The sequence below is a fragment of the Carassius carassius genome, chromosome 47 (genome assembly GCF_963082965.1).
Source record: "Carassius carassius chromosome 47, fCarCar2.1, whole genome shotgun sequence".
In the NCBI taxonomy this organism is placed as follows: Eukaryota; Metazoa; Chordata; class Actinopteri; order Cypriniformes; family Cyprinidae; genus Carassius; species Carassius carassius.
In genome coordinates this window covers 6,742,980-6,770,746 of record NC_081801.1, presented here as the reverse complement: position 1 = coordinate 6,770,746, position 27,767 = coordinate 6,742,980, and the positions used below count along the sequence as shown (strand labels likewise).

Below are 27,767 nucleotides of genomic sequence, written 5' to 3'. Positions count from 1 at the left end.
CTTGGTGTGATTCTGGAGACAGACCTTAGTTTCAGTAGTCATGTCAAAGCAGTAACTAAATTAGCATACTATCATCTTAAAAACATTGCAAGAATGCATGTTTATGTTTATGTTTTGTTTTCAGTCAAGACTTGTTCATGCCTTTATCACCAGCAGCGTGCACTACTGCAATGGTCTCCTCACCGGCCTTTCTAAGAAGACCATTAGACAGCTGCAGCTCATCCACAATGCTGCTGCCAGAATTCTAACTAGAACCAGAAAATCTGAGCACGTCACACCAGTCCTCAGTTCCTTACACTGGCTTCCAGTTACATTTAGGATTGTTTAAACTAGGGGTGGGTGATATCTCGATATTTAAAATATATTGAGATAGTTTTTAAACATGATATGGATTTTGACATATCGTATATATCTATGTATTGTTTATATTTAATTCTGATTCCGCCACTTTGCTTGTTTGCCTTCTCTGTGCTGTGCTCGCCCCCGCCTCCTTGATTTTGAACCCCCCACCCCGTAGGCTACAGAACTAGTCTTAAAAAAGGACAACTGGCTCCATTATATGAAGATACCTCGGTTTTAAGGCGTCGGTCAAACAGCAGGCGATGTCTACTGTAGGGCCCTATGATTTCCGCGATGCAGAAAACGCGCACGGAATCACAGAATCCAGTCATAAAAACGGAATTTACAGTTTAACGTGGAATGTCACGGAATTTGTACATTTTTTTAATGAATTAATCAAAGGTAGGTCATTGCACTCACATCAAATAGCAATATGGACTAATATCTGTAAATATAAAGCCGGAAAAGTCTATTTAAATATGAATCCTTCACGTTCTGCGTGTCTGTTAATGAATGGCGCAGAAGTGCAGCTTCATTCCTTACACACAAGGAAGATTTCAGCGTCTTTCCTCTCACTAAAGAAAGACGTGAACACATGAAGAACATCTCCAGAACTGCACTGTGAGTCACTTCATGAGCATTTGACCATTTGATTTGAGTAATACTAGCGTCATATATCACATCATAGACTGTAGTGTCACATACACAGAACTTTAAAGGTGCGGTAGCCCATCAAAATAAAAGTCTGGTTTTTGCCGGAACTCTATTACTATTGTTCAGCAGAATGTACATACAGTAGCCTACTACTACTACTATTAAAATGAAATTAACATATATATTTTTTAAGGAATAATAACACAACCTTTCTCCAATGTTTTATTTTTAATAGTAAATCCCCTTTGTTTACTAAAAAATGAAGTTTGCTTAATTTTCAATAATTAAAAGATAAATTAAATAAATGTTTTATGTCTTCATTTGATAACCAGAAAAAATTAAATACACAGAATATCAGAGGGGGGAAAAAAACATTTCATAAGGCTATTTTAAGAAAAGATTTTAACAAATTAAGTAGTTTTTATGCATTTAAATAATTACACATGCTAAAACACAGAATTAGTTAACAATAAAACATATGATGAAGAAAAAATAAAAAATTTTATAGGGCCCTAAACATGTAATATTTGGCATATTTGTTTTTGCAGTAGTTTTTATTATTTTTCCTGTAAAGATATCGAGATATATATCGTATATTGAGATATAGCAAAATATATAGAGATATTTTATGCTCCATATCGCCCAGCCCTAGTTTAAAGTACTTTTACTCGTTTATAAATCACTCAATGGTCTAGAGCAGGGGTTGGCAACCTACGGCACGCGTGCCAACAGTGGCACGCAGAGGGATAATCGCTGGCACGCAAGCAATAAGGAAAACTGTATAATGACGTACAGTTTGATGTAATAACTTCTCATAGTCACACAGCCTGTTAGGAGCTACAAATACTATTAAAGTGTGAGAATTAACTTGCATGGATGCACGTGCAAACACTGCACATACTAGGTGCTTCAGATCAAAGCCTCGGTCTAACAGCACTCGTCAATGTCAAAATGACTGAGATGGCCAATCAGATCAAAGTAGGCGGGGTTTACTGTTCACAGAAGCAGAGCGCGAAGCGTCAGTTTAACGTTAAAGAAAGTGAGGTAAGATGAAGCTGCAAATCAATTAACATTAGTCAACTTTTAATAATACGTTTTACCATAGAAATGTTAAATGACCTAAAGCTATATCCAGTGATGAAAAATTTTCTGAAATATGGCCATTTTGAGAGAAAGAAAGTGGGGGGGGGGGGTAAATTGTCTCTCTCTGCAGACAATGAAGCGATTTTGCCCCTTTGTTGTTGAGAAATATAATGTAGCGATTCAGTATCGATTAATAAAAGTAGCGTGACAACACTCTGAATGCTACTTTTTGCACAGCACGATCTCAGATCTCTGTGTGCGAGTGGTGTGTGTTGTGTGTGTGTGTGTCTGTGTGTGCACGTTCATCAATTAAAGCAGTGCATTAACGTTGATTAAACGTTAAAAAACTGTTTTTTTTATCGTATAATAAAAAATTGTGTATGTAACGTTTAAATACAGAATTATATCGGGGTGTGTGTGGGGGGGGGGCTGTGTTGGCACAGTGGTTAACCATAAAAATAAAAAATGGCACGTCATGCCGAAAGGTTGCTGATCCCTGGTCTAGAGCTAGAGTTTAATACATGGGGTGGCCAGGGGGTGGCCAAGGCTAATTCAGGAGGTCCATGACAGAAAATCAGTGTATAACTCCAACCTGGTATAAAAAAATGGGAATTATATAAATTAATACTTTTATTTAACAAAGATGCTTTAAATTGATCAAAAGTGATGATAAAGACATTTATAATGTTACAAAAGATTTCTATTTCAGATAAATGCTGCTCTTCTGAACTTTCTATTCATCAAAGGAACCTGAAACAATTCTACTCAGCTGTTTTCAACATGATAATAATAATTACTTTTTTTGAGCAGCAAATCTGAATATTAGCATGATTTCTGAAGGATGTGTGATTGGAGTAATGATGCTAAAAATTCAGTTTTGAAATCGCTGGAATAAATTACATTTTAAAATATATTCAAATAGAAATTATTTTAAATAGTAAAAATATTTCACAATATAACTGTTTTTGCTGTATTTTGGATCAAATAAATGCAGGCTTGGTGAGCAGAAGAGAATTCTTAAAAAAACAAAACAAACAAAAAAAAAACATTAGAAATCTTTTTGACTGGTAACATACTTTTTTTTCTACATGAAACTATACAGGGAAGTTTATATAATACAATTTGTATAATAACGTTATTTCTATACATTTTTATTAATTATAATAAAAAAAAGCAATTATGAGTAAATATATAAATGTAATTTGTGCATTAAATTTTTCTCACGAGTTTATGGACACTAGTGAGTGGATTTCCTGTTGTTAATATCTTCTAGATGCTGTCTTTCCGTGGTTGAAATATTTGTTAAGTGATTACATGATACACTATACATTCAGTAAATTGTAGTCTATCTTTCAATATGGATCGATATTCCTTCAGTGTTTACTTCATGCTAATAAGATTGCATTCTTGCTTTGCTTGAACTTGAGGTAAAGCGGGAGCGCGCATGATCCTGGTCACGCTACTCAAAAGCTCCAGAGTCCAAAACTATATTTATCGTTTTAAATTCTTAATAAAATTTGAATGAAGATTTTGAATTCTGAGACTTAGTTTCCTGCTGTGTCGTGTCCGTCAGCTCGTTGTCTGTGTCCTCGCTGCTCCGCGATGTTTTCCACTCCGTAAGAAAATGAACGTGTCGCGAGAGCGCGTACACGAGAGGCTGGAAATAGACGCGGTGAAGCGCGATGTGGAACACTAGACCAGACGGATCGCATCCTTGATTTCAGTATGATTAAACAAAGAAAATGAAATAGTAGCATAGTAATTATAGGGGTGGCACCCGGGTTGGCTACCCGGACACCTCTCTGGCTCTGCCACTGGTTTAGCTGTACATTTATTGAATGAGCACTGTGCAACGTCCAAACTGATTGCACCCTATTTTATGTATAATCATTTTTTATTCTTAACTGTTTTAAATTCTCTTTAAACCTTTTAAATCAATTTTAAATAATTTTAATATTGTGAAATATCATTACAGTCTGACATGACTTTTTTCTATTTTAAAATATTTTAAAAAGTTGATGGCAAAGCTAGATTTTCAGCATTTTGCTCAAGGAACATTTTTTATTTTATTTTATTTTTCATTTTTTTGTACAGGTATGTAAACCATACTATATATATTTTTCATGATTCTATGATGAATATAAAGTAAAAATTAACATAATTTATTTTAAATAGAAGTATTTTGTAACAGTGTGAAGGTCATAACCAGGTTAACCTTTTACTTTTCAATGTAATGCATCCTTGCTGAATAAAAGTATTTCTTTCTTTCAAAAAATCTTACTGACCCCAAACTTACTCTTTAAAAGTATTTATTTTTTTCAAAACAACAACAACAAATCTTAAAGAAACAGTATTGTATTTGTCCATGAAACTATAACAGAATTTTTTTTATCTGGAATAGTTTCTTGTGCATAAAGCAGTTTTGTCCCCAGAAAATAATGAACAAACTAATGAATAAAACCTCCATTCACTCCAATTAGGAGACAGTAACATAGCTATTGAGATACAGTATAGATGGAGAACTTCTGATAATTTGCATGTGCAAAAGTCTTCAAACACTTGAAGTTGCATTGTTTACAGCTCACCAGCTTCGATAAATGGATGTCGTTTTAAGTGCTCTGCTCCCATATACTGTAGGTTGAGTGTGATAATGAGTTTCCACTGGTGCGTAAGAGAGGTGCGGATGAAGAATTTGTCTTGTCTTTCATGAAAAGCTGTCTATGCTGTTATTTCCCTAACCCAAAGCACTTTATATTATTTGTGCCAGCTGATGACAACCTCAGTGCTGTCGAAGTGCCAGTGGTCCACTGCCCTTTTCTATAAGTCATCATTATCCACACACGCACATTTCTGGGCTAAAATATCTGTGATTATCTCCACTAGCTAATGGGCAGTGGCGCTTTAAAAATAAGCCTGATTCGGTTTCCGTGGGATTTTATCTGTTACTTCTAATAAGCTTTTTGTGTTCATTTTATTTGATTAGTTTAAAAAACAGTATAGTGACAGGAAGTGTGTGAATTAGCATGTGTGTGTGTGTGTGATTGATTTGCTTTTTACACAAGTCTTTCTGTTAAACATACACAGTGTGTACTTGGCTGATAAACCCTTGACGGTGATGCATTTCCATTTAGAACAACACGTCTATTAGGAGCAAATCCAAACCGGCAGATTAGTGTTTTGGGCTAGGTGTCTTTTTATCAGAGAATTATTGAATATGTATGAAACATTAAGAAGCAGCAGATACAAGTGTATGTTCCACGGTTACTCAGTCTCCATCAGACCTGAACAAAACTAAGACGTCTGCTGTTGTAGGCAGGTGCTCTGTTATGAATTTTAAACAATATGAATTAACTATATAAATCAGTGAAGGGTGAGAAAAAAATCATTTTGTTTGCACGTCATTATTCGCCTAAGGAACCGTGAGCACACACTGTTATTTGCTTAAATTAAGCAATCAATCACTGTATGTTGTCCATTTTGGCTCCTTTTAAATGTGAGAAACCTTTTTCTGTCTGCTCCCCAAATAGCACTGTTCCTTACCTCTCTATAATTTTTTTTTGTGCCAGAAATTATTAAACTCATAGAGGCGTGTGTGTGTGTGTGCGCATTTGTGTGTGTGTGTAAAGCAGCCTGTGTGAAGTATTTTGGACGTTTAATCCACACTTCAAAATGTCTGAATGTAATTGCATTAGATAAAATATCAAACCAAGTGCATTTATTTGAAATAAATAGAGATACACACTACTGTATTTCAGAATAGAAATACTACTGTAGTTCAGAAGTCTCACCAAGCTCACCAAGGCTGCATTTATTTAATTACAAATGCTGCAAAACCGTAATATTGTAATATTTTTTTCTTCAATTTTAAATAACTGGTTTTAAAAAGTAATTTATTCTTGTGATGGCAAAACCGAATTTATCAGCAGTCATAACTCCCATCTTCAGTGTCACATGATCTTTCAGAAATCATTTTAATATGCTGATTTGCTGCTCAAGAAATATTTTGATCATTATCACTGTTGAAAACAGTTGTGCTCAATATTTTTATGACAACCGTGATAGGCTTTTTCTTTCCGCTCCCCAAATTTGCTGTAGAACTATTCCTCACCCCTCTGTCATGTCTTGTGTTCTCACCTGCGTGCCAGAATTTGTTAAATGTGATTATAGGGAGAGTTTTATGAGCTGTTCATTCAGGTGTAAATCTGCCAAGGTTATTGGAGAGCGTACGCTCTTTCTCGGCCCCGGGGCCATTGGAAGTGAGCGCACCAGCGTACTGCACAGCGCAGCAGAAATCTCCCTCGGTCCACCCTGATTTACTACCCTGCTTGTTCAGTCTCACAACGCGGTGCAGAAATTTGCTGTGTAATTCCGACAAATTCATGGGTACTGAAACAAAAGTTTTGAAAAAGCATAGAAAGATTATTAAGACTCTAGCACGCTACTAAAGAAGATAAAAAATAATGTGTTGCATTATGAACAGTTACACACACAAAACGGAGTATGGCCATATGCCACCTTGACCTTTCAGGGATGGCTACCATGATACTGGGTGACAGATACTTTTGGTGGGTACAGGTGTTTGGATGAGACCAGGCACTGCCGCATTAAACTCCCAGAGTCCTCCGGTGACCCCGTCTGATTGCCTCTACAGGGATTCTATGATGCATTCAAATCACAGCATTAATGTTGCTTTTGTGTGCTGCTCATTGAAGAGGTCGTGGGAGTCACATTAGTTCTTCTGTTGGTTCAGCAGAACTGAGGTTCGCTAAGGTGCATAGGTTTGTTAGAGTAGAGAATTATAGTTGTAATGCACAGTAATGACTGCTCTATATTTGAGAGGTGAACAACACATTGTGTTCGGTAAACATTTTAATTTCCTTGCCGCCGTAATGTCAGTGCTACATTTGAGCGGCCTGTGTGTGTTTGTGTTTGTAAAGCAGCCACACTTCAGAATGTCTGATTGTTGTTGTATTAGATAAAAAGTATCTTATGCTTGCTTAGGCAGCATTTATTTGATCAAAAATACAGTAAAAACTGTAATGAAATGGTTTAATATTACTACAGTTTAATATAATTGATTTCTATGGTAATATATTTTAGAGTTTCATTTTTTGAATAATTAAACAATACATTAATTTTATTCCTGTGATGGCAAAGCAAAATTTTCTACGATCTTCAGCATCACACGATACTTAAGAAATAATTTTAATATGCTGATTTGGTACTAAGGAAACATTTATTATTATTAATTTACAGTTGTGCTGCTTAATATTTTTTTATGAATCTATGATACATTTCTGTCTTTATAGTTTGTAAATTAATTGTCGTTTAATGTTGCTTTAGATCAATTTAATGCATTCTGTATATTGCATGGTGTATATTGTTTAAAACCGGACCAAAATTATGTTAAATGCATTTTTAAATGTGTAATTTGTTCATTTGATTTAGCTATTAATCAGACAATCTCTTTCGTCTTCACAGGTAAATTTGGTTCTGGATGACGGCCATTCTCTGGGTCTCATGATCCGTGGAGGGGCTGAATACTCTTTAGGTATCTACATCACAGGTGTGGACCGAGGGTCTGCAGCAGAGTGTGGAGGACTGAAGGTACAATATATGCCTTTATAACCAATATGATTTAATTTGATCTGTTTTTATTGCTTTTTGCTTAAAGGGTTAGTATACCCAAAAATTAGCCCATGAATCACTCACCCTCAAGGCATCCAATTTGTATATGACTTTCTTCTTTCAGACGAATCCAGTTGGAGTTATATTAAAAAGTGTCTTTGACCTTCCAAACTGTTTAACGACAGTCAGTGGGTGTTAAAGTGCATCAGTCCAAGAGAAGTTAAATAAAGCGCATCCATTCATAATAAAAAGTGCCTCACACGGCTCCATGGTTTGTCTTACCGTGAAATCTCACTGTTGAGAGTATTTCACACTCACTTCGTCTATCTTTCTCTCTCATTTCATGCATTAATTGTTCCACAACTCTAATGTTAATCTGTAATGTTAATTTTTATTTTCTCTTTCCAAATATTTAAGTTTTTTTCTTTTTTGCTTTAAGTCTTTTGAATCAGGTTTTGCCTACATTGTGAGCAGCAGCTAATTGGTCTGTAAGGAAAACAGCTTAGTAAAGGACTCCTTAAGGTCTTTATGAAAAGGCAAAAAGGTTTCTGTGTTGGTGCAGTTTTGGGGGAATATCTAATAATTATTAGCTCAGTGTAAAAATAAAAGAAGCCAATGCAGAATCAATGCTAAAATAAGCTATTCTTTGCACGCTGTCTGACAAGCATCTCACAAATCTGCTGGTTTGTTGATTGAAAAAACATATTTTTATATTCTGTCCAAAGTGTCCAGCTGGTTTTACCTCTGCTTGCTTTGAAATTAGCACTTCCTTCAAATGAGTTTGTTCACGAAAGAAGAAGAAAGAAATATAGAGTCCACCGGGAAATGCATGTGATTTTTCTCCAGCTATTCTCCTGTTGATTAATATGCCCAGACATCCCACGTTTATTCCATTGTAATTTTTTTTTTTTTTTCACAATTTGAGGTGAATATCATTATTATGGGGTGTCAGGGAAAGTTTAAAGCTGCCAATTTGGTTTTTTCACAGCTTTTAGATTCATGATGGGATTGAGAGGATATGGCAGTCTAATGGGAGGGCAATCCAGGTACACTCATGGAGAGAGAGAGTTGGAGAGAGTATTGGATGTTTTACCTTCAGGCCATATGTCTGTTCAGAATAGAGATGTGAGATGGATTTCTGGGCAGTGGTTTGGCAGGAAGCTATGTCTACAATGCCTCTCTGCTGCTTTGGGAATCCACAAACATGAAAGCAGATTCACACACATTTATAATGGCACATTTACTGTATGAAATGTAACATACTGTACATTAACATATAATCTACATAAAAAAAATAATAGCATTGTGTGATTAGTGTAGTCTACTTGTATGTTTTTTCTTTTTATCCTTTTTTTTATAGCTCGACTGTCAAGGTCGCTATGAATCCCACTGTAAAATGAGCAAATAAGCCCCCATGAGTGTGAGCCACCACTTCAGAGTGAAAAAACAGCTTTCATCCAAATAGCCCAGCACTCAGAGTGATCAGGCTATTATAGTGTTAGCAGCAGATGAACCCCTGACCCCAAAAGCAGAAAAACACAAATGCACAGATCAATGAAACCAGGTGGATGAACCATCTATTTCCCATCAGGTCCCATGAGATTGATGTATGGCCAGGGGGTCTGTAGAGAGGTTGCCTTCAATAGGCCCATATATATTCACCTGTGTGAAAAGAGGTATAAATTAATATTGGCAACAAATCCCTTTCTGTTTAAAGCAGAAGTGATTCATCTTGGAATTACCGGACTTCATAAATATTAATGCTGTGTTCCATTCAACTGAGAAAGCCAGAATTTCTAACTTTCAAATCAGAAATCATAAAGTGACTGCCAGTATGTGGCGTTTTAATAGCAGAGACAGATTTTGGTGTTAGAATACTTTATGTTATGGAATGTCGGGCAAGCTTCTCATGTCCAACTCAAATTCTTTTGAATATCTATTTAGCTACACTACGTTTTGGCAATGTCTTTATAAAAATACTGCGTATCAGAATAAATATCAGATGATAGAATTTATATTTAGAGCAGAGCAATTAGTGTTTATTTAATGGTTTTGGTTCTTCCCAGGGACTAAAATCTTGTCTAAAAGACAACAATTTGATTTGTTCAATTATTTGACTTTTTAAAGTAGAAATACACTAAAAGCAAAGTTAAAAACATAATGCATAGCAACAATATTTTGGAATAGAAAGATGAATCAGTGAATCATTTTCATTTGCATGTCCAAATGAACTGATTGACTGAAATGAATCATACTTCCACTGTTTCGTATGAGATCAGTCTAAGAGAGCATGTTTGATTATTACTTTGGCTCACTCGACAGTAAAGCTGCTGTTTACAATACAGTCTGACATTCACAACAGCAATATAGCATTTTGTGACACCCATTCTTATTGGAAGAAGTAGCTTGTTACATTTTGAAAAGAGCTGTTGAAAAATGTCCAAGCCTGCATTCGTTTCTTTCTTTCTTAGTTTCTTTCTTGGAGTCCAATATTGTTTAGACTCCCAACTTTTTTCAAAATATCTTTGTTTGTTCCACACTTCCATCAGGACAGTCGTGATGGATGAATTTAGTCCTATCTCTGAAAAGATTATGACCGCAGTAGCACTTTATTCTACAGGTTTGCAAATAATATCTGTTGTCTTATCGCACTCCTTGCCTTTATCTTTATCTCCAACCCTGGGGTTTAGAAGGTTGAACCCGAGATGCAGGCGGATGCAGCTCGTAGAGGTTTAATTGGATGGAAGAATGTGATTGCACACTGCGGTATCTTAGCCTCAGTGTTACAGAGCACAAAACCCTTACTGACCCCTGAAGAGCTAGAGTCAATCTGTAGATATTCACTGAAGCCTTCGCCTCAGTTTCTGTTTTTGTCCTCCTATCTCGAAAGTGCTTTTCCGCAGTGTTATTCTTTAATTTGTATGTATACAGTATGTCTTATGGTCTGTGCTCGCTCTATTGTAGTCTCACTTTGGGCTGCTCTTCTATAAATGCACTAAATGGATGATGAGTAATACAATTAAGGCACTTCTTGGCTGCAGGATGATAAGACACTTACTGGGAGCTGTATTGTAGTTTGTAACAGTCAAATTACTACAACCCATAAAAAGGATAAAGGCGTTTTAGGTCTTCATTTGTTTAAATGAGTTGTTAGTGAAACTCAGCAGCTCCTTTAGCTGATATTGTCAACCTGAGGCCTTCAGGAGATTCAGACACAGTTACTTGAAAAGTTGAATTTTTTTCATTCAGTAAATCAGACGCCAATTTCTCGCTTTCTCATAAATATTTATTTTATCGCATTTTTTATCTTAATGAAAATTTTATTTTGAAAAAAAGGAAAATTTTATTTTATTTTATTATTTATTTTCATTTATTTATAAAAGAAGAAATACATCATTACTGTCATACGTAAAATTGTGTTATTGAAACTATCAAGTTAATTCAGAGAAATTTTGTATTTTATGATATTATAGAAAGAAGAAATACGTCATTCCCTTTTTTAAACTGTTAAGTGAATTAAATTAAATAATAAATAAAAATGTCATTAGAATCCATCGTTCTCTTCTCTCAAAATTATTATTATTTTTTTTCTTTTTTGGTGAAGTAAATTCAATTAAACTTGCCAAGATTTTTAAGCTAATGCTAAAAATGCTGGAAACTGATATTTGAACTAAAATCATATAAGATTGCCCTTCCAGATTCCTAATTACAAGACCTCAGAGACTCTTAAAGTAGTGCTTTCTTGTACTTGCAAATGACATAAAGTATTGCCTGAATGTCTGCGATGTACTGTCAGATGTCCCTTGACCTTTGCCCAACATGCTTTTCACCTTAATAATATTTTATAGCTCTTACGTTTGAAGCTGTCAGGATTCTTATCGGTCATATCGAGTGCCGGTTCCTTCTCTATTCAGCTGTCCACCCTGTTTCACATAAAGCCAATTCACTTTGGTCCTTGAGGAGTTGAGAAGAAAGTCATTGCTGTGGAAACTTTTGCTCAGGAGAGTCGTACACTTTCACTGTGATATTTGGGGAGATTTTCAGTTGCAAGTTTTCAGCTCTTGTGATCTTTCGGGACATAGCCATATCCATAGGCTGATACCCTTAGGCAGTATTTCAGAAGAGGAGGCTATACATCACAAGAAAAATCCCTCCAGACTAATAAAAGCCTTTTAGAGTGTGAACATGATTACTTTTGCACATTTGTAATCCATTTTGAAATGGTAACGCCTCTGTGTGATTGACAAATACGGTAGTTTTACGGAAGAAGGGCCTCTGTCTGTATGGCTGCTCCTGTCACTTTGAATTAGTTTTACTCAAACTTTAAGTACTCTTGGTGTAGCCATAAGTCTTAAACAGCCATTAAGTACAATAATAAATGAATGAATGGATGGGGTAAACACCACTTTGTCCATATTCAGAGCATGACCGTTTCATTAGAGAATGGCAGGAAGAAAGATGGAGAGGAAGAAGGACAGAAACAATGATTAAAACCAGTATAAAAGAATGATGACAAGACAGACTGGAAGACAAAAAGGTAAAATCTCTTATCCAAGTGACCACATTTATCAATGAATACTACAACAAGATAAGACAACAAGTATAGTTTTTATAACATCATGTGAAATACTAAAAGAAAGCTTTGTATTCCTAAAGGGTACACATTAGTTCCTTAAAGGTATATATTAGTATTTAAAGATATTACAAACATATTACAAACATTTGAAAGGGTACCATCCCAGTCACAGCTTTTGTAATTTTAATTAAAAAAATTTAATTTAAATTATTTTTTTCTGAGAGTGTAAAATAGAATAAAGAACATATAGATAATATAGGGTGTTTAATGATTCAATTTAATGACCGTTTTTGAAAATATTAAAATATCTTCAGGTAATTTAGTTAATTTTCATTTAAAAATTTAAAAGTAGCAATGTATTCTGGCAATTTTGTTATAGTTTTAGAAGTAATCTATTGCTTATAATTCATCATTGTCTACAAATTGTATTTTTTATTTACTTTTAAATTCAATGAAACTTGACTAATATTTATTTTATTATACCTTTGTATTATTTTAGTTTTAGTTTCAAAATCTATCTGTTTCTTAGAATCCATAGTTCCCTTTCTAATGAACTGCATTTTTTACTGTCAGAAAAATTCAGATAAACTTATCAAGAAAAATAGCTTAAAAAGTTGTCTATATAATATTTTTTTTTTTTACATGACTGCTGCATCTGATGTTTTTATGGATGAGTTTTCAATGCATATCTAGATTGATCATTCACATGGGGTTTACGACTCAAAAACAACAACTGCCATTGAGTTGAATGGGAGTGCTAATGGATAGCTTTCCCCATGTCTATCTAAAGCAATTTAAAGTTCTTTAAAAAATAGTATTAAACACACACTCCAAACTCATGCACAACAGCAACCTCGCAGGTGACTCAGTGAGCATGTTTAAAGATGGAAATGTATAATCTTGTATTTGGTTTACAGCTGCAACCGCTAAACTAGTTTGGTAAATGAAGAATGAGTGGTGCACTATGCTCTGACGTTTGACGTAACAGTAGAGCAGATGTTATTCCTCTCACAGACAAGGATTTTTAACAAAGCATGATTGCTGTGTGCATTAGCCACTGTTTCTGATTGCTGTACGGATATAAGAGCCATTTGGAGAAAACAAGCAGCCAAGCTGTCTTCTCTTCCATTATCTTCTTCCTCCTCCATCACAATGACAAGCAGGAAAGAGAGAAATGCTCTCAGGCATGCTGTGGTCGGGACAGGCGTTATTCCAAATACCTAGTATTTTCCTCATTCACTCTCAAGGTCCTTCCTACTGACAGCGATGAAATCTCTGGAGGCCTCCCAGTATTTGCTGTTGGACTCTTGTCGATTGCTCAACGTTCTAGTCAACTGTCTGTATCCCATCAGTAGTCACAGCATCATGTCGCTGCTGCTCATTTGCATTAAGTTGTCTTTGCTCATTTTGAAACCGAATGGTTGCCGGTTGCTTTGCAGCTACAAAACGCTTTTGTTCCTTTACTGACAGGGCATGCAAAATGTAGTGAAAGGAAAAAAAGATGGAAGGATTTGAAAAAGAAAGAAAGAAGCTAGACTGTAATGTAAACATGAGGATTACTCATCTTCATCCACTCCCCACGTGATTCCAGGGCAGGACAGGTGATGTTGAGGGGTTCAGAGAAGATTAAATATTTCTTTCTGTAAATATAAATCATTATTTTTATTGTCTGTTGCCAAATTTTGCTTTTAGGTGTTACAGTAAATCTAAATAAGACATATTGGATTAAATCTAGATTACAGTTTTTGATCATGCAATAACTGTTGAATTTTTTAAGTTTCCTTTTTTCGTTTTATTTTTTTAAGTATCTTTGTTATGTGCTTTTTTTATTCGTTTTCAAAAACATATATAGCTATACATCTTTCACTTTTATAGCTTTAGCCTGTATAGCTTTATTTTATTTCAGTTCAATTCATGTGGAGTGCTTTTATGATGCGTTCAAGTTGTTTTATTCTTTTTGCAATTTTTATAGCCATTTATAGCACTGTTTTGTTATTAAAAAAAAAAGATGCAATGGATATTATTGAGAATTTCTGGTTTTGATGTGACGAGATATGGTATCTCAAGCGTTTGAACACTTTGGAGTGATACACTGAAAAGAAATGCCAGGAGATAAACCTGAGCTAATGATCTGCTGTTTCGCTTGAGAAAGCTAGAGCCCATATCTGCCGCATTGATTTCAAATACCTCTCTTGTGTTCTTTGGGAGAACAAAGCCATATTGCGTCCAAATTGATAAACACCATAATTTATTAATATCATGATTGCTGCAAAGCCTATTTAATTACCCTCAAGCATCTTTGGGTGGGCAGAGGGGCAGGCTGGGTATTGATCCATAAAGACAGCTGGAATTAAATTGTGAGATGAGTGATGAAAACAGAAAGAGAGCAAGATAAAGAGAAATGGAGCCAGTTTGCTGTTGTGACGAGTTAATCCCACAGTAAGAGTTTCCAAATAGAAATAGTTTACTCAGAGCAGGCCTGACAAAAGAAGAAACAATGAGTCAGATAAATGAGTGACAAGCAGAAGGCGCATGGGAAAAAGATAAAGAGCAGATCAACGAGTGGGAGGATGAATGGAGATAAGGAGACTGTCAGAACTATCTAGAAGAAATGTACTACATTTGTAGCACAGGATTAAATTTAAGCTCCAGCATGTCTCTGTTTTTAGCTGTCTGTTCAGTTTCTCATCCAGTACTGAGAAATGAAGTCATATTACATTTACAGTAAAAGCAGGGCTACATGCCTTGCCATCTAAATTGAATCTTTTTCAGTGACGTGCTGGACTGGAATAAGGAAGCAAAAAATGTTTTATCCAATGTGTTTATACAGTTTGTAGGTTAAAGGCATTTGGAACACCATGTAGATGATTCAATTTAATGCAATTAAAAAAAAATAATATGCATATTTATTTATAAATTATTTTATCATGTGTATTTTAGGTATAGTGTATCTTATTGTTAATATATGTTAGAATATTGAGTAAAGTTTTCATGCAATGATTTAAAAATATATATTATTACATAAAAAAATGTAAGTTAAGAGTTTTAAATGCTGGATATTATTAGATAATTTTCGTTCTGATTATAATTATATCCTTCATAAAGCAGATATTTTATAAGTGACGTGACATTAAATTCTCAAGCAACTTATTGTCTTTACAATGTCTAGAATATTTTGACAAATATTGTGCTACTTTATATTTTAAGGGACCCTTGCAAAAGAACCTTCATGTTTGGGATGCTTGGAAAAAACTTTTTGTTTTATTTGTATACTATCATAGTATTCATTCATATTTTAGCTTTTATTTTTATATGTTCTGTTTTCATTTTAATTTTAGTTTGTGTTTCAGTAATTGTGTTTTTTATTTTATTTAATGTTTTAATAATATTCTATTAAAATAATATTTAATATTAAGTAAAAGTATGAATTAAATAAATTATTTAATATAAAATAGTATTATTGCATCAAATAACTGATTTTATTCAATAAAGGAAAACAATTTTTAACAGTTTTAGTTTTAGTTAGCAATACCAAAAAACTGAAAAAATTTCTAGCCTATTGTCTTTATGTTTGTATTTGCAAATTTAGGCTATATGTGCAGTTCAGAAACAGCTATTATTTGGAGATGGCTTATTTTGTGCAAGTACTTCATAATGTATTTTACTTGTGCTCTTTTTATATTCTCTTTATAAGGTGGACATGAATATTTAAAATGTGTTTGTCTATGGGTGCATTCTTTTCAGTCAGTCATCGCAGTTTTGACTTTCTATTTATCTCATCAAAACCTTCTCTGCTGTTCCACAAATTTGGCCTGACCACTTGATGTCCATCCAGACTGCTCCGTCTCCAGCCTCCTGCCCTGCTCTACCACCACCAGCCCACCCATCTTCTCCTCTCTCTGCTCCATCATCTCCACAGGTCGGGGATCAGATTCTGGAGGTTAATGGACGAAGTTTCCTCAGCATCCCACACGATGAGGCTGTACAAGTGCTGAAGTCTACACAGCACCTGATGATGACGGTGAAGGATGTCGGGCGACTGCCACATGCCCGCACCGTAGTGGGCGAGACAAAGTGGATCACAAGCTCACAGATTACAGACAGCTCGGCCAGCAGCAGTGTCACAGGGTGAGTGAAAGAGGGTGATGAGAATGTGTGGAAACATGGAAAGTGTGAGAGATAAAGGAATCAAATGAATAGAAGGGAAAGCTAGTAAATTCCTGGAAGAATCAGTGTTTTTGAATATAAATATTTCAATCATATCATATTGAAAATGATTGTCTGATTTGTCAGATTGCGCTGCTCATCCTCAGGCAATCCAAGATGTTGATGTTTTTTTTTCATCAGATGAAATTGGAGAACTTTAGCATTACATCGCTTCAGCTGCAGTGAATGGGTGCCGTTAGAATGAGAGTTCAAACACCTGATAAAAATGTCAAAATAATCCTTAAATCCAAGAATCTACATGACTCCAGTCCATCAATTAACATCTTGTGATGTGAAAAGCTGCATATTTGTAAGAAACAAATTTACCATTAAGGCATTTTAAATCTAACCTTAATTTAGCTTCTGGCCAAAATACGAGTCCATAATCTGTAATAATGCTTTTTTCCAGTGGAAAAAGTCCATAATTGTTGCCCTTTCACATCAAAATTCACCAAAATATCTGTTTAGAACTGTTTTGGACTGTTTTTGCCTCTTAATGGCTTGATTATCTGGTGGATTTCTCTCTTGATTCAGACTGTTTTGGGTAGACAACTCGTATTTTTGGCCAAAAGTACTGATTTGAAGTAAAAAATGGCTAAAAAGATGTTAATTGATGGACTGGAGTCGTGTGAATTAATTGTGGATTATCATAATGTTCTTATCAGCTGTTTCGACTCTCATTCTGACAGCACCCATTCACTGTAGAGGATCCAAAGGTGAACAAGTGATGTAATGCTAAATTTCTCCAAATCTGTTTCGATGAAGAAAAAAAAAACTCATCTACATCTTGGATGGCCTAAGGATGAATACATTTCCAGCAAATTTACATTTTTTAAAAAACAGGCCTAATAATTTAAAACACAGGCTTAAGAGTCTATCATCGTACATTTCTAGAAGTGTATAAAATGCTGACACCCTCTATTGTACATTAAGCAATACTACTATTTCACCGAAGACAATTATGCTGATTTGTTAATTTGTTCTTAAATACAGCACAGGTCTTTGTGGAACTCAATGATCTTGGTTAATAAATTAAAAATGTACAGTACAGTTCAGCCACAGTCATTCAATTAGAATTAAGGCCTTAGTTCAATTTACTGTTTTTAAGAGCAGATTATTCAAAAGATGAGTTAAAATTATTTATTTCTAAATCAGCATCTTTCCAAACCTCCGGGCCATTCGCACTTGGAGGACTGTAAACTGAAAGGAGTCTGTTGATGGGATTATTCCAGTCACTGCTGATATGAAGCTCATAAAGCAGCTCGGATGTGTCTTGTGCCAGTTTTCTGGTTCTCTTCTTGTTAATGGAGGTTAGCTGATGAGGTGAGCCGGGTGCTATGCTCTCATGCCAGGGGAAAAATGCAAGGTGGCATTTTATATAAAAGCTTATTATCAAGCTCCTAGTGGTCTGGGGTACGAGTTCAATCCAAATCCAAGGGCAGAACTGGCACAGGGAAGTATTGTACCTGTCATTGTTACTGAGCAAATTGACAAGTTGATAAAAGCATTTCTTGATATGACTGCAAAATGCTTGAGTAATACAGAGACATGAAACACATATATGTTGGAAAGCGGTTGTCTGGCGCAATATCCAGTTATACAGTTTAGTGATCGTTACACAAATATTTTTGACCAGAGAATGCAGCGATTGACCATTCATCTGTGTGATAATGTAATGTGATTTAATGTAACATGTAGGGATATATAAGAATTTAACCCCACTGTTGAAATTTTTTGGGTCGATAAGAGTTTTGAATATTTCTGAAAGAAGTCTCATATGCTTAACAAGGCTGAAAAAAATAATAATAATAGTAATATATATATATATATATATATATATATATATATATGTGTGTGCGTGTGTGTGTGTGTGTGTGTGTGTGCATGCAGTAAAACACTAATATTGTGAAATATTATCACAATAAAAAAACTTTTATGCCTAGTAGAAAATTCTAAATAAAAGTATTTATTTGAAATATCTGAAAACAATTAAACAGTTTTTGTCACTTCTAATCAAACCAAAACAATGGACCATCATTTTCCCTTAGGCATCCAGGTCTGATCAAATGCTTAACTCTAAAACCAGAAACTAGATAAGTTTTATACGTGTCGGAGTCTCTGTATGGCTCTACATCTGTTTGTGGATGTTCAAAGGGGATGTAGAGCATGTATATGGTATTGATTTCTCCATGTTTATCTCTTTCACACAGACTCTCTCTGGACCAGGGAGCATCAGCATCAGGAAAGGTGAGTAGGCTAATTTGTTTCTATATTTGAACAGGATGTTCTCCACTGTTTGGTTTTAGCAACATTAAAAGTGTGAGTGAAAAGGTAAAAGTGTTTTTTTAAATGGCTCTCTGCAAATCCTGGCGAGCTCCGGATCATTTAGGATAGTTGTACCTTATCTATTGTCATTATAGAGTTGAGCTTTGCTCATTAGCACTATGCATTGTTAATTTTCATGTCATATTTATCTTAAGGCTTTCAAATTTTCAAATGTAAACAAATTAATTAGAATTCATTATATTAATAATTAAATCAATTAAAATGTAATTAAAAATACAATTATTTGTTGAGCCGCTAAATGAAGATAATTAGTTAGAGTACTACATTATTGATTATAGACTTTACAAAAGTATTTTTGCTCATTCATCCCAAGACACATACATACCTCTGAAAATGTATTTTACTTTTTGAACACTTCTCTGCAATACATGAAAGATATATTCAGTTTTAAAAGTTGCAGAGTTCAAAGGGTACTGAATAACAGGAATGCGACCTAATCAAATGCCTCCAGGATCTTTTTTTGCAGGTCTATTTATGTTCAAAGTGCTTCTCTTTTGTCCTCCATAGTGAGGATATATTGTTGTTATGCAAATGAGCCATAGTCAGTGATTAAGCTGCATAATAGATCGGGCTCACGTATTTGCAGTGCTTTGATAACCTGAACTAAAAAACTTACCTTAGCCAGACTAATCACAAGAGAAAAGGAGTCAGAATCACAGATCAGTTCATTTTTGCTTCCATATCATTATCGGTTGATAGGGAACGTGGGAACGTGGGAATTGTGGGAACGTGGGAATTGTGGCTCTTACTCTAGCTAGGCAATCATACACCTGTTAATGTACTGTGACTACAAAAAAAAGAAGACGTTTGTGAATAGAATGAGGAGAACTGAAGAACAGAAAGACATAGGAAGGGCAATATACAGTATGGAAGAGAGTGGGATGAAATGGGTCCCCCTGGGCAGATGGTATCCAAGTTGATCTGTATTCAGACTGGTTTCTGCAAAAGACACATGCACTTAACATTCTTAACATCACTGTGTGTTTGTAAGACTGTTGTAGAGCTATATTGTAATATTTATGAGAGGGTCAGACTGGCATGCGGTATCTTTTGATCTGCGACTTTTAGATAATGAATAAGCTTATAAGCTTCTGTAATATAAGAAAGCATTTATATAAAAGCATATACAGTACCACACTTTCAGGTACTTCCACTTATTATTTATCAACATGATTAAATAAAGTATTATAGTTAGTCATTGGCAATAAAAACATGTTTCGTTTAAACGTTCTTAAGGAAAAAATGAAGGAACACCTGGAATAAATTTTAGCAAATTGCCGGTTTAATTAGAGTAGTATCTGGGCACATATTAGCAAAAATATTAGTGAATTTATTTAAAATGATCACTTTGTTTAGATAAGTGAAAACAAACTGATATAATTTCGATCTATAAAAATTGTGAGTATATTATTTATGACGTGTATTACAGGAGTAGTTTATCAGAAAAGAGCTTTGAGTTGAGTTGAAGTTTATTTGCTTTATCAATACTAAGATTGAATGAATGCAGAAAGTACATTGAAAGAAAACAAATACAAAATACTTGAGAAATATAAAAACAAATATTCCAAACATATTCTACAATACTACACCAAATAATAATGAAATATATACATAAGATATATATATGTGCACACACATCCATACACTCAAATACAATAAAAAAAAAAGATTTTTCTTTTTTATAAAATAAGAATTCTGTCATCTTTTACTCAACCTCATGTCATTCCAAAACACATATATCTTTAAACCGTTTGATGAGAAATGAAGGCATAACATTCATTTCTGAGTGAACTATCTCTTTAAGAGATACGCTAGATATACTGTACTTGAAAATGGCCTTAATAACAGGAATAACTCTTGTGAAGAATGAAAAAATATGGATAGAATTGAAGGCAAGAGTAGAAGACATAAAAAATACAGGATAGAATAAGACAAGATGAGGTGAGAATGTGAAAAGGAAAAAAACAAGCAAGGTGACCCACTCGAAGAACAGGGTTTTACAAGGTCCTCCTCTGTAAACCGAGGTTTATGCACAAAACAACGGATTCCTATAAAGTCTGGGCAGTGCGTGAGCACTAACTTATTACCACGGGCTGATTATTGCATGCAGTGGGAATGACAGGCTAAAGGACACGGTTAGATGAAGTGCCTGGGCTCATGTCTGTGGGCTTTGAGCTTTCACAGTAAACTACTCACTTTGTATTCCAAAGACTTGCAGCTCCATGATTCTTCGGAGGACATTGATAAGTTGCATACATCAGTTTATGCGAGAAAGGCAAAGTAATTCATAAATCATTCCTGATATGTAGACATAAGCGTGCATTTATAGGTGGACACAGATACGTTATGCAGTTCCTATGAAATAACATTCACATTACAGGTAATATTATAATTACTTGAGTTCATCACAGTAGCTGCAGTAAAAAAGCACAAACTTTGCAACAAACGTCCATTGCTTAACAAAAAATATATATATTTATGGTTATATAACAAATACTTTTTTAGTCTCTGATTGTCCAATGTTTGCCTGCAGAACAACCCAAGCGTATAAATTGATAATCATATAACTGCTTCATTATGTTTTCGTCAGTATATGTGCTTTGATTAATTGTAGGTCAGGTAAGAGCAAGTTGAACTTTTTTAGGGTGCAAACATAGAAAATTATTCTTTGGTTCTTTTGAACTTTTCAGAAACGTTCTAAACTTTAACAAACATTCAACAGACAGAAACCAGTTCATATCTGTGTGCATTGACTGCAGCCGAAGCTTATTTTTGATCCAGATACAGTATTTGAGAGTGAGTTCTCGTCTGGTTGTATTTCAGCTTTCTAGAAATACACTAGAAATAAAGTCACATTGATGTGGGATCACAACTAGGATCTTGGTCATATAAGAGAACTTTTTTTCTCTTCTGCAATACAATAATTCTGCCTCAAAGTTTTTGGTGAGGATTCCTCGCTATCTGACCTTGTCGAATGTTCGCTGAGTAAGGCACTTATTTCCATTGCCTGATGTGAAATCTATGTATATCCCAAGCGAATCTCAGCCCCCTCTTTGCCAACTCATTTCAGCTTAAACCCATTTCAGCTGCCCTCATTTTGAAGCTACTGTAATTGAATTCTCCAAATTGACATTGCCCGTTTAAGACAAGAACTATGGTGGTCCTCAGGGGCCTCAGCACAACAGTATTAGCAAAGTAAATAAAGCACAGTAAAATATAAAGCTTGAACAATTCTGACAATACTCTGAAAATGCATCTGGAGGGTTCGCTTCTGCAATATTACACTGAAAGGTGCCATACATAATTTACACATTTAACTAGTATAGAAAAAAGTTTTAACATTTAAAAAAAATAAAGCATTTCAAGGGACTGTAAAGCGCATTTTTCCTGAACTTCTACTGACACATGCCCTGACAGATGGTTTTTATGTTTGGTTTGGTCTGTATATAAGAAAGCTTGCTTATATTTCTGAGAGCTTATCTCTGGTGTGCCTTTAGGACATCTATTGAATGTTCCGCTCTGCCACTGTTCTAAAGAGAGGTGTACAAATCTATCATCTCTTTGGGAGAGACGTGCTCTTCGAAGCGCAGGACTTAATGTAGCTCAAGAGGGAGGAAACGAAGCTCCAATTTTCGACATGGACCATAGTCAGGCCGAAACAGTAATATCATCTGAGAACCAAGACCTTGTGCTGTTGAAAAGCTTAGTCATTCTCTCCATGTCGTCGGTTAGCATATTAAAACTCTGATAATGAGACCGATAGTGCTGTAACCGACAGCAGCTCCCGAAACTCAAGCATTTGTCATTTTAATTAAAGTCTAAGCAAGGTGACACTGATCTTGATCTTAAAAAGTTTTAGAAAGCCATTTTAGACATTTTTGTATTATCTATCTATCTATATCTATCTATCTATCTATCTATCTATCTATCTATCTATCTATCTATCTATCTATCTATCTATCTATCTATCTATCTATCTATCTATCATCTAGTGTTTTTTGGTTGTGTTGATTATTATTATTATAATAATTACTGCCAGTCCCACCCCAGGATGAACTTCTCCACACTTGCCTGACCTTCGCTTTGCTTCATTTCATCTAAGGACTTCTTCTTTCAGTCCAGAAGCATGTCCCCTATAGGACACTTTATTTTATTATTTTTATATTTGTGTTCTATTTCATTTGAGAGAAAATAGCTTTCCGGTCTTTATAGAGGTGAGTTATGTCAAGTTCCTTTCAGATAAATCTCAATCTGGAGATAAATTGTCTCATTCGAGCCTTATTCAAATTCTCTGGGGTGTGATATGTGGGGACACGGCTGGAGTTTCTGCTCTCTGAGTCACACAGTGAGGTTCTGGTGGACAAAACGCTTGTTCTGATTGTGCTTTCCTAAAGTTATGATATTGATCAGCAATTATGTGTTCCTGTGATTTAAAGAGGCTGTCAGTTGATGTCATAACTGGTAACCATAGAGGCTGTAACACTACTGATGGCGCATGATCGATCCCATCTTGGCCGCTGTCATTCTTAAGGAATTATAAAACCTCACATTTTTCTTGCTTGTTTTATTGATCATCTTTTGTTGGACAGATTCTGCTCAAGCTTTGCTTTTAGTAATTGAACAGTGGAGCTGATATCCCAGAGTGCGCTGGAGGGCCACGCTTTTGAACCTCTCAACATCAGAGACAGAAGCACTTGTGTTCTCATCTGAAGAAGTCTTATAGCTCTCTCTTTGAAGAAATACTTAAAGGATGCATGTTGAAATCTACAGTTTCCACAAAAAAAGTATTTATATATATATATATATATATATATATATATATATATATATATATATATATACAGTATATATACAGTATATATACAGTATATATATATATATATATATATGTGTGTGTGTGTGTGTGTATGTGTATATATATAGCACTACTGTTTTAAACATTAGTAATAAGAATTTTTTCTTGAGCGACAAATCAACATATGAGAATGATTTCTGAAGGTTTGTGTGACACTGAAGACTGGAGTAATGGCTGCTGAAAATTCAGCTTTTCATCACAGGAATAAATTACTTTTTCAAATATACTGAAACAGAAAACAGCAAATTTGTGTTTTAACTGTATATTCAAATAAATGGAGCCTCATGGTGAGTATGAGAGACTTATTTCAAAAACATTAAAAATCAATCTGTCCTTTAGATATATATTTATATATAATGAAAAATGTACAATTTCATAAAGTTAGCTTCGCTTCTTGTAAGTTTCAGACTAACACTGATCTGAGGGCTCAGTGTTCATCTCATCTGCAGTGGTTGGCCAAAGTTTCAAAAACAGTTTGTTCTCCGGGTGACGATGAGTTTGAGTTCAACAGCACAGCAGCTAAGGGAATTTATGTGAAATCACAGGGTTTTCAGAATAAAACAAAGAGAAAGTGGAAATAAAGTAAATGGCTCTCTGGACACTGGCCCTGGTGAGAGCAATATGGACAGGACAGCATTTTATGTTTTTTATTTATTTTATTATGTATTTTATTATATTTAATAATTTTGCCAGTTTTGTTCTTAATTGCTTTCTTTTTGTCTCTACCTTGGGTTTGCAAGAACAGCAAATTTCTAGACTAGTTATTCTTCAATGTCCAGTAAAGGACATGAGCCTCATGGGTCAAACCGGTCAGGGGATTTTCCTCTGAAATAGTGTGAAAATAAATGGTCTGTCATTTGATGCAGCTGAAATGCATTAGTTCCTGTGGGAGTGCTGTATGATAGAGCTTATCTAACTTGCAGCGTTTAACACAAAACATACTCTGTTCTAAAGAGAAAGAAAAGAATAAAGGCAAGAACAATTCAGGCATTATCAGCATTCCCTCAACTGCCATCTCTGTCTGTATTGATCAAGCTCAGTTCAAAGCATTGTGTCTTTTGACGGTTTGATAACATAGACACTAGTGTTGCCTGAGTGAACCTGCAAACCTGACCGTTAACTATCATGCATCTCCACCCAGCGAGTCTACAGGCTATTCAAGCAGACATAACTACATAAAATTAATTTAAGGCATGCGATACACCCCTAATCGACCCAAAGTGAATCTCAAACCACTCGGATAGGTAGGTATGTAGCAAGTTCCTAGTTATACAGTTTTCCAGTTTATCCTTTGGCTGTATTGCATGCCAATTCTAGGCTGAGCGAAACACAGATCGATGATCATGTTGACTCTGTAGCAGTGCTTTTTGATTAGGAGACTAATTAAAGGGAAAGCTGCTCTTGAGGAGAGAGTCCGAAACATCAGAAAGAGAAAATAGGGAAGAGGGTAAGAGACATTATGGAGATGAGAGTTATGACCTCAGCAATGAACCAGAGGCTTATCCTGAGATGTTAGAAGATTTCAAATGTGTGATTTAAGGCCACATGTGTCTTAATATTAGACTTAATGTTGCGTTTCTTCTCTTATTTGCATTACTACGTAATATTTGCATTCCTTCCTTTCTCTGTTCTCCTCAGGGTGGCTTTTATAAAGGTGTGGCGGGATCTCAGGTGACTCTGTCCGGTTTGGTGAACCAGAGCAGGGCCATGTTGGAGGAGCAGTCCAGACATCTGCTGACCGAACCGGAGAGGCAGACCATGGGTTACTACATCCAAGAGTACCGTGATGGTCACATCGGTGTTGAGCAGCTGGTCATGGCCCTCTTTGAGCTGTTCAATACACATGCCAAGGTGGAGACATTTACATCAGTCTTTACATTGATCTTTAGAAAATGTGAATGTGCTCATGTTTGGAATATAATCTGCCACAAAAGTTTTAAAAAGTCGTAAAAGTTTTGCTCTCTACTTTATTTCTTGATGTATTGTCATATTTGGTAGTTTCTACCAAAATCTGGATGGTTAGTAATTAGTCATTAATAATTTAACTTTTTTACTTTTAAATGAAATGTATTATTATTATTATTATTAATAAGAATAATTATTATTATTTAAATTTGATCATGTGACACTGAAGAATGACTGCTGAAAATTCAGTTTTGCCATTAAAAGAGTAAGTTACATTTGAAACTTTATTAAAATAGGAAAAGTTATGTGAAGTTGCAGTATTGTTTTCTACAAAATATTAAAATCTCTTATCATCCCCAAACGTTTGAATGGTAGTATAACTACGTTAATTTGCTGAATTTTATACACATTTTTTTTTTTTAATTTAATGAAAGATTTTACTGGCTGAATGAATTATTATTAATAATACACATAATACTGACACTACCCAAAAATGTCCCCAGTATAATGGACCATCATTGTCTGGTGATTTACAGTGATATATTCCCATTTATGAACATATTAAAACCCTTGAGATTAAAACAATCAACACGAGCTCTGGATGTGTGGGTATTTGCAGTTTTCTCTGCTGTCAGAGGTGAGGGGGCTCGTGGCCCCTCAGGATGTGGAGAGATTTGACGGCCTGGTTCTGAGACGAGAGATCGAGGCCCTGAAGGCGAGGCAAGGTGGCGGAGCTGGGTTTCAAGACTCCTTCTCTATGGTTTCTTACCCTGACACACTGGCCTCCTCCTCAGCCAGCTTCATGACCAACACCACCCTCAGCTCCGCACGGGTAAGAAAAAACATCTGAATTATTTTCTTTTAAATGCTTGTGTGCAGTTATTATTGAATCAGACCCAGTGTCTATACGTATCTAGAAAATCAGGCAGGAAGTGTTTAAGGCTGTGCTACTGTATTGGTGTGGGTTGAGTGGATGGCATTGTTGCTGTGTGTGACATACAGTAGACATAAAAAGCCATTCACAAAATTGGTGGGCAATTTGGGCACAAAGAAGATTACTAGGATACAAAATGAAGGGCTGTAAAGTTGCTGTGGGAAACAGCTTTTGTGCTTTCTGTTGAAGGCTTTTATGTCCATCACTCGAAACCTGTCTGTCCTCCTGTCTCACTCTGTCCAGACATAGGCATGTCTCACCTCAGCTCATCTGCATCTCATTGTGAAAGTGCAGCTGTTTCGATTTGTAGCCGTCTCAGGGGTGTGTGATGTTGCTGTGACAGATGGAGAAGTGTTTTCTGACAGATTATTAAGCCTGCTGACTCCCAGTGTAAATTGCAGGAACAGTTTAACACCCAATTCCCTATCCCTCTCAATAAAACAGGAAAGACTCCTCTGGCTGATAGATATGATGGAGGTAGGTTAAACAATCTCTTGCTAACCTTTACGAAATCTACCAATAGTAACCGTAGTTCCCACTAGCAAACCGTAAAAATATATTACTGTCCTTACTTAAGTACTGTAGTAATATTCAGCGCAGTTTGTCCTGCACCATTTCTGCTGCAGATATGAATGAGACCTCAAATGATGCAGATTATTGAGGAGAGCGATTAAAATTATGATTTGTGCCCAGTGACTGATGAAATGGCTGAAAAAAAAACATATATTAACATTAAAAAATATCTAGGGACTGGAATATCATAGAGACTTATGAAGGGGATTTTTTTTCCCCCAGTAACCAACCACCTAGAACATCCTAGCAACTGCATGACAACACAAACCCACCTAAAACATCCTAGCAACTGCATAACGGCCCAAAACAATCTACCTAATACAAACACACAAAAAAAAAAACAGAGCACCTTAACAACTGCAAACACAAAACAAATCCACGCAGAAAACGTTAGCAACTGCATAGCAACACAAGAAAACAAAAAGAACACCTTAGCAACTCCCTAACAACCACCCACATTACCATAGAATTAAGCACGAATTATGTCATTTTTAAATACCAATTATGGATGCTTGTTTCCACCACTGAATAAAAAAGGTAATTGTGACGCAATTCTGATTTTTCTTCAGTTGTGAGTTGTAAGGTCAAAATTATGTTAAATAAACCGTTTATATTTAGCAATTTTTACTTTATTTCTTGCAACTCTGACTTTTTGTAACTCCAAAGAA

General features: G+C 35.2%; 1 protein-coding gene across 2 annotated transcripts in view; it reads left to right on the top strand.

Annotated features, from left to right (window-relative positions):
- The window catches only part of LOC132130738 (whirlin-like), an 81,295-nt gene that overhangs the window by 41,819 nt on the left and 11,709 nt on the right, over positions 1 to 27,767 (top strand). The window contains exons 4-9 of one of the 2 annotated variants that reach the window (XM_059542531.1): positions 7,558 to 7,683; positions 16,200 to 16,408; positions 18,697 to 18,733; positions 25,326 to 25,538; positions 26,212 to 26,424; positions 26,971 to 27,003. In XM_059542531.1, coding sequence (XP_059398514.1) covers positions 7,558 to 7,683; positions 16,200 to 16,408; positions 18,697 to 18,733; positions 25,326 to 25,538; positions 26,212 to 26,424; positions 26,971 to 27,003 — 831 coding nt within the window. The remainder of the gene's footprint in view (positions 1 to 7,557; positions 7,684 to 16,199; positions 16,409 to 18,696; positions 18,734 to 25,325; positions 25,539 to 26,211; positions 26,425 to 26,970; positions 27,004 to 27,767) is intronic. The other variant, XM_059542532.1, reaches the window with a different exon arrangement.